At 46.9% G+C, this 17,510-nt stretch overlaps 1 protein-coding gene across 1 annotated transcript in view; it reads left to right on the top strand.

Annotated features, from left to right (window-relative positions):
* LOC144602452 (mucin-6-like) overlaps nt 1-17,510 on the top strand; it is a 90,727-nt gene that overhangs the window by 39,176 nt on the left and 34,041 nt on the right. The window contains exons 13-17 of the mRNA XM_078415599.1: nt 4,087-4,219; nt 7,140-7,277; nt 9,578-9,742; nt 14,798-14,892; nt 17,152-17,284. Coding sequence (XP_078271725.1) covers nt 4,087-4,219; nt 7,140-7,277; nt 9,578-9,742; nt 14,798-14,892; nt 17,152-17,284 — 664 coding nt within the window. The remainder of the gene's footprint in view (nt 1-4,086; nt 4,220-7,139; nt 7,278-9,577; nt 9,743-14,797; nt 14,893-17,151; nt 17,285-17,510) is intronic.

Here is a 17,510-nt window from a genome sequence, read left to right as displayed (position 1 = left end):
AGTTCCACAATGGTAAATATAGAAACTAGATTTTCCTGCAAAGATTATTTTTTGACTGGGATATGACAAGTGGGGTCATCCGAGGGGTAACCTTTTCACACAAAGGGTGGTGGGTGTATGAAACAAGCTGTCAGAGGAGGTAGTTGAGGCTGGGACTATCCCAATGTTTAAGAAACAGTTAGACAGGTACATGGATAGGACAGGTTTGGAGGTATATGGACCAAGCGCAGGCAAGTGGGACTAGTGTAGCTGGGACATTGTTGGCCGGTGTGAGCAAGTTGGGCCGAAGGGCCTGTTTCCACACTGTATCACTCTATGACTCTATGTGGTGTTATGAAAGAATGGATGCTGCTTGACTAGTGTCAGTATTCTTTTATTATTGTCATGTTGTCCGAAATACAGTGGAAAATTTGTTTTGTGTGTGATCCAGGTAAATCATCACATGAGTACGATTGTTCCACACGTGAATACAACAGGTAGTGCAGAAAAGAAAGGAAATAGAATGCAGAATGTAGTGTTACTGCAGCAGAGGTGCAGATTTAAAAAATGCAAGGGCTACATTGAGGTAGCTTTGGGTGTCAAGAATGCATCTCTTGGCTTGTGAGAGGTCCAGTCAAGAGCCTGTTAACAATGAGAAGAATCCTGCTTTCAACCTTTTGTACCTTTTGCCCGATGGGAGAGGAAAGAAGTGGCAGCACGGTGGCGCAGCGGTAGAGTTGCTGCCTTACAGCGAATGCAGCGCCGGAGACTCAGGTTCCATCCTGACTACGGGCGCCGTCTGTACGGAGTCTGTACGTTCTCCCCGTGACCTACGTGGGTTTTCTCCGAGATCTTCGGTTTCTTCCCACACTCCAAAGACGTACAGGTTAATTGACTGGGTAAATGTAAAAATTGTCCCTAGTGTGTGTAGGATAGTGTTAATGTGCGGGGATCGCTGGGCGGCGCGGACTCGGTGGATCTCTAAATCTAAATCTAAATCTAAAGTGACCAGGTTGTGAAGGGCCTTTAGGTATGCTGGCTATTTTCCTGAGGCAGCATGAAGCGTAGATGGAGTTGAAGGGGAGAGGCTAGTTTGTGTGATACACTTGGCTGTGTCTACAACTCTGCAATTTCTGCCAAGCTTGGGGAGAACAGTTGCCATACCGAGCTGTGATGCATCCAGATAGTTTACTTTCCATTGAGCGTCTGTAGAAATTGGTCAGTGTGATTTGAGACATGACTAATTTCCTTAGTCTTCCAAAGCGAAGGCAGGGTTGTGCTTTCTTAGTTGATTCACCAAAGTGGTTGGGTCAGGACAAATCATTGGTGATATTTATGCCTCAGAACCTAAAGCAATGGACCATTTTCACTTCCGTGCTGAGAATGTACTCTGGAAAGTGTTTCATCCAGCTTCCTGAAATCTGATCTCCCCTTCTGACAGCAACCTGTCAATGCACTCAATCAGTAGAGCACCCAGATGTACTTCTGAAGACTTAATTTGAGTCCTTCTGCCTATTTGTTGGCGGCACATTGGCACAGCAGTAGCGATGTTGCCTTATAGCGCCAGAGACCTGGGTTCTACGGGTGCCGTCTGTACAAAGTTTGTACGTCGTGTGTTTTCCCCAAGTGCTCTGGATTCCTGCCGCACTCCAGAGATGCCGCACTCCAGAGATGTAGCTTAATTGGCTTCTGTGAATATTAAGCTGTGTAGAATAGTGTCAGTGTATGGCGGGGATTGCTGGTCTGCATGGACTCGGTGGGCCAAAGTGCCTGTTTCCACATTGTACATTCAAAGTCCAAAGTGAAGTGAATCTGCACCTTAATATGAACAGTTGGTGATATGGAGGTCATCCGTGACTCCTGAGTGAAAGCATTCCTTTTCAGAAGGCTCCATATGAGTATTTCTACACCAATGATCCAGACCATGACCCCTTCCTAGCCATGTTCTTGCTGAATACATAATTTTTGCCCTTTCAAAGGATTTGCACATTTTCACCGAAATGAATTACTGTGAGGCGGAAGCAATTAAATGTTCATGTGGTTTTTGCTCCCCCCCTCCCCCATACAAGTTCAGGAAGCATGCCATTTTCACAGAGGGGTCAGCACAGAGTCTGGCTTCCTAGGTTCAGTACTACAAGGGCGGCATGGTGGCGCAGCGGTAGAGTTGCTGCCTTACAGCGAATGCCGGAGACTCAGGTTCGATCCTGACTACGGGTGCTGTACTGTATGGAGTTTGTACGTTCTCCCCGTGACCTGTGTGGGTTTTCTCCGAGATCTTCGGTTTCCTCCCACACTCCAAAGACGTACAGGTTTGTAGGTTAATTGGCTGGGCAAATGTAAAAATTGTCCCTAGTGGGTGTAGGATAGTGTCAATGTGCGGGGATCGCTGGGCGGCGCGGACCCGGTGGGCCGAAGGGCCTGTTTCTGCACTGTATCTTTAAATCTAAAAAATAATAAATAAATAAAATCTACAAGCAGCCAGTCCAAACAGTGGTGTAAAAGTACTGTCAGTGCTGCAGCCTTCAATGCAATGAGTCGTGCCTGTCTTCTTCTCATCCTACAGCTACTAGGAAGATTCTTCTCCTTTTCTGATTCTCCATGAAGTACAAAGTGGAATAATGTTAGATGCAAATGCTATAGATGGTGAGGAGGACTGTGTCCCTGTTGGATTAGGCTGAGTCCATTGCTCTCTGCAGCCTCTTGCATTGCTGGGCATTGGAATTGTCATACCAGGCCATGGTGCAAGTAGTGATGGAAGTTTGTTCGAGTATTCAGTGACATGTCCAATCTTTTCAAACGTAATGTCAGAGAGCTTTGTGGTTACATTTGTGTTTGGCCCAGGACAGGTCACCCTGATCTCAGTTTTCTGCACCTGTGCTCAGCGGACCATCACTTTTCTGTATGGAACAAAAGCCATCTTCTAGTTCATCCGGAGCAGTGTATCATGGATGTGGTTCTCATCTTGTATGATCAAGCAATGTTTACTAAACTCACTTTATCACTTTCTGACCGAACAAGGGAAATGGGGAAGAGGGGGAAAACTACTAGATTGGTCAAATTACTTTTCTTTCAAAAAGGTTTAAATTGATAACCTTTTTCAAAGAAAACAGTCACCAGGGAAACTGGCCCTTCAGCTCACTTCGTCTATAACATCCAAGATGCTCTATCTAAGCTAGTCCCATTTTCCAGTGTCTGGCTCATATCCCTTTAAACCTTTCCTATCCATGTACCTGTCCAAATGTATTTTAAATGTTGTTATTGTACCTGTCACAACAATAGACAATAGACAATAGGTGCAGGAGGAGGCCATTCAGCCCTTCGAGCCAGTACCGCCATTCAATGTGATCATTCTCAATCAGTACCCCGTTCCTGCCTTCTCCCCATACCCTCTGACTCCGCTATCCTTAAGAGCTCTATCTAGCTGCTCTCTCTTGAATGCATTCAGAGAATTGGCCTCCACTGCCCTCTGAGGCAGAGAATTCCACAGATTCACAACTCTCTGACTGAAAATGTTTTTCCTCATCTCAGTTCTATATGGCCTACCCCTTATTCTTAAACTGTGGCCCCTTGTTCTGGACTCCCCCAACATTGGGAACATGTTTCCTGCCTCTAAGGTGCCCAACCCCTTAACAATCTTATACGTTTCGATAAGATCCCCTTTCATCCTTCTAAATTCCAGTGTATACAAGCCTAGTCGCTCCAGTCTTTCAACATACGACAGTCCCGTCATTCCGGGAATTAACCTAGTAAACCTACGCTGCACGCCCTCAATAGCAAGAATATCCTTCCTCAAATTTGGAGACCACAACTGCACACAGTACTCCAGGTGCGGTCTCACTACGGCCCTGTACAACTGCAGAAGGACCTGTTTGGTCCTATACTCAACTCCCATTTGGCAGCTTGTTCCATATACTTGCCATCCTCTGTGTGAAAAAGTTGCCTCTCAGGTTCCTATTAAATTTTATGGAAACTGTGCATTCACCCCATCTACTTCTCTATAAGATCACTCCTCAGCTCCAAACAATGTCCTGGACTGCCCAACCTCCCCGGAGAGCTCAGGCCCTCAAGTCCTGGTAAACCCTCGTGAATCTTCTTTGCTATAACAAGATGGCCGAAACTGGACACAAAGATCGAATTGCGACCTCACCAACGTCTTGTACAAATGTAACACAATGTCCCAACTTCACGTGCAACGCCTGCACCCTGGAAAATTACGCAGCCAGTTCTGTCCCTCGCTTGGGTAGGTTTAAATAATGATTAAAATGATGAAAAGACTGATTAAAATGCCACCGTCACACACCGAGAGTGAATTTAATTATACTAAACCTTTCAGACTGCACATGATCCATATCCCACCATTCCTGGTCTTTACATGTACATATCCAGCACTTCTTAAATGTTCCCATCACATCTCCTTCCAACATTCCACTGGCATTCCATTCCCGGCACCCAGGCTCTCTGTGTAGAAAGCATGCCCAACATCATCTTTAACATTTCTCCATCTCTACTTAAAGTTTTGCCCTCTTGTATTTGACATTCCTACACTGGGAAAAGGACACCAACTATCTATTCCTCACATTTGTGTGTATTTAGATAGATGATATATATCAGATATTGGACCAAGTGGACCCGTTGGGCCCAAACCTCTACTGCATTGGTGCAGCACCCTCTCTTCCCCCCCCTCCCCCTCTCCCTTCCCTTCCCCCCCACTCCATCCCCCCCACTCCATCTCCCTCACTCCATCTCCCTTAACCGCCTTTATCCACCCTCCTGCCCTCTCCCTCCCCCCTCCCTCCACCCCCTCCCTCCCTCCCTCCCTCCCTCTCCCCTCCCTCCCTTGGAGATAGATTTAAACTTTAAAATGTGAATAACTTTAAAAATATAACCCTCCTTCCCTCCCCTGCTTCCCCTCCCCCTCCCTCCCCTTCCCCTCTCCCCCTCTCCCCCTTTCCCCCTCCCACTTCCTCCCTCCCCTTTCTCCCCTCCCGCTCCCCCTTCCTCCCTCCCCTTCCCCTCCCCCCCTTCCCTCCCCCCCACTCCATCTCCCTCAACCCCACTTATTCTTCCTCCTCCCCCTCCCTCCCTCCCCCTCCTTCCCTAGGAGATAGATTTAAACTTTAAAATGTGAATAACTTTAAAAATATAACATCGATTTCAATGAAACTTCTTCCATTAGCACCAAAGGGATGACGGTGAGTAAGGTGGGCCTAAGATTGTCGCGCTATCGTGTACCGTTTTGCCTGTAGTTCAGGAACAAACAAACAAACAAATGAGAGTTTTAGTATATAGATATATTTTTATATATGGATATGGATGTATATTTCTATCAGTAGGAAAAAAAACAGATGCTGGTTAAAATCGATAATAGACACACAATGCTGGAGTAACTCAGCAGGTCATGCAGCATCTCGGACTTCAGACTTCTTCAGCATCTTCAGACTGAAGAAGGGTCTCGACCTGAAACGTCACCCATTCCTTCTCTCCTGAGATGCTGCCTGTCCCACTGAGTTACTCCAGCATTGTGTGTCTACCTTATACTTCTATCAGGTCTCCTCTTAGCCTCTAATGTTTCAGGGTGAACAATTCAAGTTTGGCCAACCTCACCTTCTAGCTAAACATTCACAATTGCAGGGTAACCAAAATGGTATACAGCTGCAACATGACTTCCTGTCGCTTTGAGTAAATGCCGCGACTGATGAAGGCAAACATATCACATGCCTTTTATCGTACAGCGTCAGGGAACATTGGGCACAGCAGTGATCACACCAACACTCACAGCTGGGTGTATCCACATGGTTTATTCTCTTCACAGTGGCAGGAACATCCAGTCCACACTGTCCCGCACCAGACCACATGTGCAATGACGTTGGCGATCTCAGTCTTCTCCCAGTTGCTTCGTCCTGGTCTTTGAAGGAGGAGGCATGGCCATCTCCTGCATGGCAATCTCTTCTTCCTGCAGTTCATCCTTGCCTCCGGAGGTGCTGACAGTATAGACACAACACAACATTAGACGGGTATTGGATCGGACAGATTTAGAGGGAAATGGGCCATTTGTAGGCTGTTGGGACTAGAAAGGTCTCGCTCCGAAACGTCACCTTCTCTCCAGAGGTGCTGCCTGTCCCACTGAGTTCCTCCAGCTTTTTGTGTCTATCTTGGGACCAGTATAGGTGGGACATGTTGACCAGTGTGGGTAGGTTCTGCCAAAGGTCCTGTTTCCAAACTGTATGACTCTACGACTATTTCTTCCTGGCAGCTCAGCTTACGGCTTGATGAGGCGACATTGGCAGTCTCTGGATTATCATGGCACCTGTCTTTGCCTCTGTGTGGGCACAGTCCCTCATTGTCTGTGGGTAGCAAGAGGTTCTGGCATCTCAGCATTGCCCAGCCATTCAGTCTTAGCCTAAACGAGAGGCACTGGCCATCTAGGGCTTCCTTCTTGGCAGTCCAGTCTTGACCACACATTGGCGCTGGTGGTCTTGGGACTGTCCCAGTTTTCTACAAACCTGTGACTAGGAGGGGACACATGTCCTCTCAGTCTGTCCCTCTGGCTCGATTGCCAGGGTTTTATAGAGAGCAGGCAGACAAGTTGAAGTGGCCAACCAACAGCAGGTATTTGGAGCCAGCAGTTACCAAAGATGCTGGGGGTTGGCCACTCCAGGCTGGCAGCCAAGGACAGGGATCAGAGCAACATCTAAAGAAGGGTCTCTGTCACAATGGAGAGAAATTATTTACCTGCGTTGTTATTTTCAGTGAGTTATGCACTTGGATCGATCGCATGATTCCTCTGTACATCAATGCTCCTCAAGGTTCCTGCCACTGACTGTATACTTTCCCCTTACGTTCGATGCCCTAAAGTGCAACACTGCACAGATGAAACTCCATCTGCCATTTATCAACCCACATCTGCCACTCACCTTTCTCGTGCTGCATCCTTTGACAGCCTTCTTCACCACTAAAATCCCATCAATGATGGTGTAATCTGCAAACTTATTAATCAGCCCATCTGCATTTTAATTCCAAGTCATTTTTTCTACAATATATCAGTGAATTTAACAAATTCTTTTGAATAATATTAGGCGTTACATTTCAGTTTTGTGCATTGATTTTTTATTTTATCTTTGAAATGCAACATGAATTCTCAATGAACTTTGTTTTTTTAGGAAATATTGTCATTTACTGGCAATCTTCCAGCTACATTCAAGTAGAATCTACTTTCGGTCTGGAGATGCAAGTTCAAATTCGTCCACTCTTGCAATTGTACATCATTGTAGACGAAAGCTTCGGCAGAACTACTCACGGTAAGCAGGATTTGATGATATTGGGGCACAATTAGTACATAACCTTTGAATTGTACCGTGGAAGATTATAATACAGGTGCTTAGTGAATGGCAATTAAATTATTTTGTGTACTGATGCTGTAACAAAGAGGATGGGGTCGGCAAGTCTTAGAACAGGAACTCTACACAGCTGATTGGAAAAATTATTGGTAGTGTTGGAGAACTGGGCAGTGAAGAGATTGGGAGGAATATTTCACTGTAAATGGGACAGGATGTTCTGCAAGGACGATGGAAATGGAGACTTAGTTTTGTTTTAGTTTTGGAGATGGAGTGCGGAATCAGGCCCTTTGGCCCACCGAGTCGGCACCGACCAGCGACCACCGCACAATAATACCATCCAACACACTAGGAACAATTTACACTTATACCAAGCCAATTAACCTACAAACCTGTACGTCTTTGGAGCGAGGGAGGAAACCAAGCATCTTGGAGAAAACCCATTGAGATGCATCTGGCTGAGTGTTGCATCTCCTGCGGTTGCAGGGGAAGGTACCTGGTGAGGGGATGGTTTGGGTGGGAAGGGATGAGTGAACCAGGGAGTTGCGGATGGAAGGGTCTCTGCTTCTTTTTCCGTTCCCTCCGCAAAAGTCCCTAGGGATTATCCTTAATATTATCTGCCAGAGCTATCTCCTGTCCCCTTTCTTGCCCTCCTTACTTCCTTTTTTAGCCTGCTCCCTAGTTTCCAAAACTCCTCCAGGAATACATTTGACCCCGGCTGCCTATACCTACCCCATGCCTCATTCTTACTCTTGACCAGAGCCTCAGTTTCCCTCGTCGTCCAAGCTTCCGTACGCCCATCTGCCTCGACCTTCACTCTGGCAGGAACACGCATGTCCTGCACTCTAGTCACAACACTTAAAAACATCCCACTTTCATTGGCATTCCTTTTCCTTGGCAACCTGCCCCAATCAATGTGAGTGAGTTTCTATCTAATCCCTTCAAAGTCGGCCATGCCCTGATTCTGAATTTTAACTCGTGGGTCCAACCTGCCTCTATCCATAACGATCTGGCACCCAATACAACGGTGGTCACTGGTCACATAAAGTTCATCCATAAACACGTCATCTCCTTGCTCTTCCCAATCTCCCATGAAGAGAACAAGCCTTGCCCTCTCTCATGTTGGGCCCTCGACATATTGCCGGTGGAAACTTTCCTGAGCGGAAATTCTGCCCCGTATAAACCTTTCACACTGTGACGATCCCAGTCAATATTCTGAAAGGTAAAATCCCCTTCTATCTCAACCTCGTTAGTCCAGCAGCTGCCTGCAATTCCCTGGCACATTTGCTCTTCTAATTCCTGTTGACTATTTTCCGGAGTCCTGTTTGCCACAGTCTCTCGTAACTCACCAGTGTATCACTCGAATTTAACCCACTGCCGCCCATTTCCCACACTCCTTCCAAACTGACCAAGGTCCAGTTTCCCATACTGCCTTAATGAATTAACAGGAATAACATCTCACAGTCTGTACAATCTGCCACAAATGCACCTCCCATGCATGTATTGTAAGAAAATAACTGCAGATGCTGGTACAAATAACATGCATGTATGTCCGGTTATTAAAGATTTACTGCGGTTTGTTTTTTGGTGACACACCTGGAAAGCAGCTAGCATCTACGAAGCTCCCTGCATTAGGAGAAATAAGATCACTTTTAGCATTGAGGAACTATTGTAACAGTTTAAATCAGTCTGAAGAAGGATCCAGACCCAACATTTAGTCTGTCCATTCCCTCCACAAATACTGCCTGACCCGCTGAGTTCATCCACAACTTTGTGTATTGCAAACAGTTTTAAATCATCTGTCTCGGTACAGTGGTGAAGCAGAAATAAAAACACCTTGTCTGCATATTTCAATATTGTCAGCATATTCATATCAGAGGATTAATCATTTATTTTCATTAAAACAATAGTTCTGAAGATAGACACAAAATGCTGGAGTAACTCAGCGGAACAGGCAGCATCTCTGGAGAGAAGGAATGGGTGACATTTCAGGTCGAGACCATTCTTCAGATTCTGACCTGAAACGTCACCCATTCCTTCTCTCCAGAGATGCTGCCTGTCCAGCTGAGTTACTCCAGCATTTTGTGTCTATCTTTTGGTGTAAACCAGCATCTGCAGTTCCCTCCGACACAATGTTCTGAAGAAATCGATTTGTTTTACAAGGCAGACGGATTTGGTAGATTGTAAATAATTTGATTAATTTAACTTAATTTCAAATGTTCCTTCATGAATAACAAGTTGTGACATACTTTGTTTTCTTTCAGGACTATGCGGCAACTTTGACAGGCTTTCTCTGAATGACTTCAACAGCAGTATGGGAATCGAGGAGGGGACTGCTGGCAGTTTTGTAGACTCCTGGAGACTTATCGAACATTGCAAGCTTGCTCATGATAAAGACTGCGACCCCTGCTCACTAAGCCAGTCCAATGGTAGGTCGGAAAATTCAATGTGATGTTGCCATATAATGATCAGCTACAATTGAACAGTCACGCATCCTAACAGTTATCATTATAAAGCTGATGCTTATTTTGAGGTACAATTAATAAAGATGCCTTGAGGTTGTGCTTGTTATAAACAGAGATGCAAAAAGAAAATCAAAAACATGGCGGATGCTGGTCTAGTTCTGGCAAAGACTTCGACTTCGACTTCATCAGTCACGTAGAGTTAGCATGCAGGTACAGCAGGCAGTGAAGAAAACGATGACAATATGAGTTGAGTATAGGAGCAAAGAGGCCCTTCTGCAGTTGTACAGGGCCCTAGTGAGACCGCACCTGGAGTACTGTGTGCAGTTTTGGTCTCCAAATTTCAGTAAGGATATTCTTGCTATTGAGGGCGTGCAGCATAGGTTTACTAGGTTAATTCCCGGAATGGCAGGACTGTCGTATGTTGAAAGACTGGAGCGACTAGGCTTGTATACGCTGGAATTTAGAAGGATGAGAGGGGATCTTATCGAAACATATAAGATTATTAAGGGATTGGACACGCTAGAGGCAGGAAACATGTTCCCAATGTTGGTGGAGTCCAGAACCAGGGGCCACAGTTTAAGAATAAGGGGTAAGCCATTTAGAACGGAGATGAGGAAAAACTTTTTCACTCAGAGTTGTGAATCTGTGGAATTCTCTGCCTCAGAAGGCAGTGGAGGCCAATTCTCTGAATGCTTTCAAGAGAGAGCTAGATAGAGCTCTTAATGATAGCAGAGTCAGGGGGTACGGGGAGAAGGCAGGAACGGGGTACTGATTGTGAATGATCAGCCATGATCACATTGAATGGCGGTGCTGGCTCGAAGGGCCAAATGGCCTCCTCCTGCACCTATTGTCTATTGTCTATTGGCTTGAAGCGTTAACTTTGCTTCTCTACGTACGAATGTGGCCTGACTTACTGTGTATGTGCAGAATTTTCTGCAGAGGCGCCAACAAAATTAACGCTCAGGAATCCAGTCCCCATATCCATATGTCCATTGCTACTACAGTTGCTTGTCTTTTTTTAAATTTCAATTCTTCTTTGCATGTAATTGCGATGTGTGAAATGTTGCATGGCATTCTCATGCATGCATCATTGCTGCATTTCTCTGCAGGGTTCTAACGTAGTGTAGTTTAGAGATACAGTGCGGAAACAGGCCCTTCGGCCCACCGAGTTCACACCGACCAGCGATCCCCACACATTAACACTAACCTACACTAGGGACAATTTACACTTAAACCAAGCCAATTAACCTACAAACCTGTACGTCTTTGGAGTGGGGGAGGAAACCAAAAATCTCGGAGAAAACCTAGGCAGTCACAGGGAGAACGTACAAACGGCACCCGTACTCGGCATGGAACCCAGGTCTCCCCGGCGTTCTAAGGCAGAAAATCTCCCACTGCGCCACCGTCCCGAGTTTCGTTGATTGCTCAGTTGTCTGTGTTTTGGATATTTTATGTATCTGTTCACAGAATGTGGGTTGTGTTCACAAAGGTTGTATTCACCTATTTTCAACTGCCATCAAAGGATGTTAGTGCACCTTCTTGTGAACTTCTGCAAAAACGTTGTTAATTTTGTCGGACGAGGGTGCCACTGGCAAATTGCCCTGAAGAAGGACATAGTGAGCAACCTTCTTCAAATCCTGTACTTTAGGTGCAGATATGCCAACAATGTTGTTGGGAAGAACGTTTTTATTAGTTGTCCCCATTAGATTGCCGAGGAGTTGCCAGGACCCTGCCATTCACTGTGAAGGTCCTACCATGGTTGACTTTCCAAAATGCAACACCTTGCACTTGTCTGCATTAAACTCCATCAATCATCCTTCCCATTTGCCCAGCTGGTCAAGATCCCCTGCAATGTTTGATAACCATCTTCGCTGCCTACATGACCATCCACTTTAGTGTCAAGTGCAAACTTACTAATCATGCCTTGTACATCCTCATCCAAATTGTTGATATATACCACAAACAGCAATAGTCACAGGCCTCCAGTCCAAACAAGAGCCTTCCCCCATCACCCTCTGCTTCCTTCCATGAAGTCAATTCTCTATCTAGTCGAGTGGCTCTCCCTGGATCCCATGTAATTCCATATCCTGCATGTTTTATGCATAGCAGTGCATTCTGAATTGTGGAGTTATGAGTAGGTGGAAGGGATTATATAATGTCATGTGTAGGTAGGAGAGATTATTTTACCTTGGCATTATATTCGACACAGACATTGTGAGCCAAAGGGCCTGTTGCTGAGCTGTACATTTCTCTGTTCTGTTCTCAATGTTACATATGTCATGACAGGGAGTGTACACAGGTTCAGAATACCCTGCTCGTAAGCAGTACAGGATTGATGCCAGCAATGGAGTTGAATGCAGGATGTGAGGTCCTCCTCACCATTGTAGTAATGACATTGTGAACGTGATAACTGACTGCAAAGGCAACATAATTGGTGATAGTGCGACCCTAGCCAACGAACTGAATGCTTTCAATGCTCGCTTTGAGCAGAAGGCCATCAGGGCGGTGACACCTGCCCCTTCAGACTCCAGGGCGACTGTAGCAGATCGGCCTTCTTGAAGGTAAACCCACGGAAAGCAACTGGACAGCCGGAGTTCGTGGTCGTGTCCTTAGTAGCTGCGTGGACCAGCTCGCGGTTGTATCCGCAGACATCTGTAATCTCTCCCCACTCCGTTCTGAGGTACCCACCTGTTTGAAGAAGACCACCATCATCCCAGTGCCGAGGAAAAGCAAGACCTTGTGCCTAAACGACTACCATCCAGTGGCCTTGACATCCACCATCATGACATGTTTTGAGAGGCTAGTTATGGAACGCATTAAATCCAGTCTACCCAGCGGCCTTGACCCACTGCAGTTCACCAACCACTACAACAGGTGCACAGACGATGCCATCGCCCTAGCCCGACACTCATCCCTGGAACACCTGGATAAGAGAAACACCTACGTCAGACTCCAATAATGATGAGACGGAGTACAGGGAGGAGATTGAGAACCTCGTGTTCTGGTATCGAGGCAACAACCTTTCTCTCAACGTCAGAAAGACAAAGTAGTGATCAACTTCAGGAAGGCAAGTGGTGCACATACCTCAGTTTGCATTGATGGCCCCAAAGTAGAGATGGTCGATAACTTCCAATTTCTCTGAGTCAATATCACCAACAACTTCTCCTGGACCAGCCATATTGAAGCAATGACCGGAAGGCACACCAACGCCTCTACCTCCTTTGAAGGCTTAGGACGTTTGGCACGTCCCCACCAACTTCTACAGATGCACGATAGAAAGCATTTTATCAGGATGCATCACAGCTTGGTTTGGGAACAACTCCAACAAGGACCGTACGAAATTGCAGCGAATTGTGGATGCAGCCCAGAACTTCACACAAATCAACCTCCCTTCCATTGACTCCATTTATACCTCAGGCCTCAAGGCCAGCAGAATCATCAAGGACGAGTTGCACCCTGGCCACTCCCTCTACTCCCCTCTCCCATCAGGCAAAAGGTATAGAAGTGTGAAAACGCACACCTGCAGATTCAGGGATATTTTCTTCTCAGCTGTTATCAGGCAACTGAATCATCTTACCACAACGAGAGAGCAGTGCTGAACTACTATCTACCTCTTTGGTGACCCTCGGACTATCCTTGATCAGACTTTGCTGGCTTTACCCTGCACTAAATGTTATTCCCTTATCATATAATCTATACACTGTAACTGGATTGATTGTGATCATGTATTGTCTTTCTGCTAACTGATTAGCATGCAACAAAGGGCTGTTCACTGTACCTCGGTACACGTGACAATAAACTAAACTGAAACAGAAACTGAAACATTAATGCCCACAAGGGGCAGTGCAGATGCCACGACCAGGCCACAGAGTTTCAACAGCACGCCATGCACCCAGTTCTACATGGGCTAGACCATGACACATGCTTCATGGTCTTAGTTTCATTTCAGCAAAACAGCATCTGACAACCCTGGAGAAGATCGTGTCCAGATTCCAGTGAAGCATTCCAGTCATTCCAGAGGCTAACACAATCAAGGGATATGGGGAGAAAGCAGGAACGGGGTACAGATTTAGGATGATCAGCCATGATCATATTGAATGGCGGTGGTGGCTCAAAGGGCTGAATGGCCTACTCCTGCACCTATTTTCTATGTTTTAAGCAAAATCAGAATGAAACTGCAAAATGCATATTCCTATATTGGATTATTTGAGCAAGGCCTGATTCAGAGGAGAGTAGATGCCACTGTTAACATGCTACAGTTAATACTTTTGACAATCAGGGCCTTTTTGGATGCTTCCTCACAAGATGCTCGCTTGAATTGATCCCCACAGTGTGAAGAGGCTTTTCTTAAATGCAAGCATCGACTTTTGAAAAACAGATGTTTAGCACATTATAATTCAGAGAAGCCTCTGACATTTGCTTTGCTGGAGTTTGTGCCATCCAGGTCTCCTTTAAACATTCCCCTCTGACCTTAAAGTTATGGCCTCCAGTCATTGACATTTTCACACTGGACTTAAGATTCTGACTGTCTACCCTATCTATTTTGGATAGGAAGGGGTTTGGGCAAATACAGGAAAGAAAGCCCAGTATACCAACTTTGTTGACAAGGTGGGCCGAAGGGCCTGGAGTTGTGCTGTACTTCCCAGCAACTTTGTTTATTAATGAAGTTTACCATTCCAGCATATTTGTTCAAACTATATTCAAGCATCTCTTGGAGAGAAGAATCTTCCTAAAAAGGCTCGAAATTTGAAAGGAAAATAGAAAGTACTAGAACTTCTCAGCAGGTCAATCAACATCTATGGAGAGAGAAGGTAGACTCAAAATGCTGGAGTAACTCAGCGGGTCAGGCAGCATCTTGGGAGAGAAGGAATGGGTGACGTTTCGGGTCTTGACCAACATCGCCACACATCTGTGGAGGGAGAAGCAGAGTTAACATTTCATGCCTAAGACCATTTGTATGTGTGTGGAGGCTTACAAACAATGCACCAACTAAATAATGTGTTTATTTTTCTTTGCCAGGTGTATATGCCCTTTCTCACTGCTCCATATTGATGGATAAATCCGGCATATTTGGAAAGTGCCATTTTATGGTGGATCCTACAGATTATTATGAGGTAAATTTGAAATCTTCCTGAAGGTCAATTCAACTTTTATTAAAAAGTACAGGAGTTGGGACATTACGTTGCAGTTGTGTGAGATATTGGTGTAACCCCACTTGAAGTGTGTACAGTTTCAGGCACCCTGCCACCGAAAATATATCATTAAGCTCGAGAGAGAGAGAGAGAGAGAGAGAGAGAGAGAGAGAGAGAGAGTGCCCGGGAGATTTACAAGGAAGTTGCCATGGCTCAAGGGCCTGAGTTACAGGGAGAGGCTGGACAGCTTAGGACTTTACTCCTTGACCTTATAGAGATGGATAAAATCATGAAGGGCCATGATAAAGTGAATGCACAAAGCATTTTTCCCAAGAAGGGAAATCCTTCTCATCTCTCTTTGTGACTTAAAACAAAACTTGACCAAGTGGACCCGTTGGGCCCAAACCTTTCCTGCATTAGTGCAGCACCCTCTCCTCCTCCACTCCCCCCTCCCTTCTCCCCCTCCCTCTCCCCCCTCCCCCCATTCCATCCCCCTCAACCCCCCTTATCCTCCCTCTTCACCCCTCCCTCCCTACCTCCTCCCTCCCTCCCCGCTTCCCCTCCCCTTCCCTCCCCCTCCCCCTCTCCCCCTTTCCCCTCTCCCCCTTTCCCCCTCCACCTTCCTCCCTCCCCTCCCCTCTCTCCCCTCCCCCTTCCTCCTTCCCCCTTCCCGTCCCCCCCTTCCCTCCCCCCACTATCATCTCCCTCAACCCCACTTATCCTTCCTCCTCCCTCCCTCCCTCCCCCCTCCACCCCTCGGAGATAGATTTAAACTTTAAAATGTGAATAACTTTAAAAATATAACACCGATTTCAATGAAACTTCTTCCATTCGCACCAAAGGGACGACGATGAGTAAGGTGGGCCTGAAATTGTTGCGCTATCATGTGCGCATCGGAAGTGGCGGCGCCTAACGGCAGCTGCTCGCTAGCAGTCTGTTCGTCTTTTTTCCTTTTTTTTTGTTGTGTGTCGGTGTTGGGATGGTTTTTGTGTTTTTTTTTGGGTTGTGTATGTGTGGGGGGGTGGTGGTGTGGGTGGGGGGGGGTGGGGGAAACTTTTCTCTTCCTCACGGCGCGGGGTGCGGCTCGGCTGCGGGGCCTAACATCGCCCGGTGCGGCTTGGCTGCTGGACTTTACATCGCCCGGTGCGGCTTGGCCGCTGGACTTTACATCGCCCGGTGCGGCTTGGCCGCTGGACTTTACATCGCCCGGTGTGGCTTGGCCGCTGGACTTTACATCGCCCGGTGCGGCTTGGCCACTGGACTTTACATCGCCTGGTGCGGCTTGGCCGCTGGACTTAACAGTGCCCGGTGCGGCTCGGCCGCGGGACTTTTCATCGCCCGGTGCGGCTTGGCCGCGGGACTTTACATCGCTGGTGCGGCTCGGCCGCTGGACTTAACAGTGCCCGGTGCAGCTCGGCTGCGGGGCCTAACATCGCCCGGTGCGGCTCTGCCGCGGGACTTTACATCGCCCGGTGCAGATCGGCCGCGAGACTTTTCATCGCTGGTGCGGCTCGGCCGCGGGACTTAACATCGCCCGGTGCGGCTCGGCCACGGGACTTAGCTGCGCAAGGCTTGGTCGCATGGCCTTTCATCGCCCGGCTCGGCCGCGAGACGTTTCAGCGCCCGGTGCGATTCGGCCGCGGGGACTTCCATCCCCTTGCGGGGACTGTGCGGGTCGGTCGGGGACGAGCTGTCTGTCCGTGGGCGTGGGGAAGAGAGTGGAAGTTTTGTTGCCTCCATCACAGTGAGGGGGTGTTTGGAGTCACTGTGATGGACGTTTGTGTTGGGGTCATGTGTCTTGTGTTCTTTTTTTGTGTGACTGCTATGTAGTTTCGTTCGGTACTTCGGTACCGAATGACAAATAAAGCTCGTTATACTGTTATACTGTTATGTGCCGTTTTGGCTGTAGTTCAGGAACAAACAAACAAACAAACAAACAAACGAGAGTTTTAGTATATAGATGATATGAACTAGTGAGTGTCTTCCATTTTTCTTGTCCTGTTCATCGACCCTCTTCACTTTCAATGCTGCCTGTGTTCGCCTGCAACTGTGAAGTGTCTTTCAAATATTGCTGCTGATGCCTGATTCTCCGAAAACCCCATGATCTGCTATTTATGGGTGGCATTTATGGGTGGCATAAACAAAGCTTTGCCCTTGCATTTCCTGTATTGCCAAGTGCAAATTCTTAAATACCTTCCTGATAAAATAATTTCTCACAATTTCTCTTTAAATTTTCTCCAGAGATGTAGGTTTGAAACCTGTAATTACGAAAGAAGCCAGGATTTAATGTGTGCATCCCTCAGTGCATACGTTCGAGCTTGTGCTATTAAAGGCGTATTGTTGAAAGGCTGGAGAAATGTTGTGGAAGAATGCAGTAAGTATTATGTGGATAATGTCTGCTGAAATGTCTTAATGAATCTATATCCCCCGGTCCAGTCACCCCTGCTGCAGCCCCCCCTTGTCTGCACGTCCAGTACGTTGCCCCACCTCCCCTCCCACAGCACTTGGGTCACAGTCACCACCCACTGCTTCTGCTTCTCTTGCCCCAACCCCACCTCCTCCCCCCACACCACCCCCCCCCCCCCCAACACCCCCTCCTC

Source organism: Rhinoraja longicauda, chromosome 18, assembly GCF_053455715.1.
Source record: "Rhinoraja longicauda isolate Sanriku21f chromosome 18, sRhiLon1.1, whole genome shotgun sequence".
Classification (NCBI taxonomy): Eukaryota; Metazoa; Chordata; class Chondrichthyes; order Rajiformes; family Arhynchobatidae; genus Rhinoraja; species Rhinoraja longicauda.
This window is presented reverse-complemented; position numbering and strand designations above follow the sequence as displayed.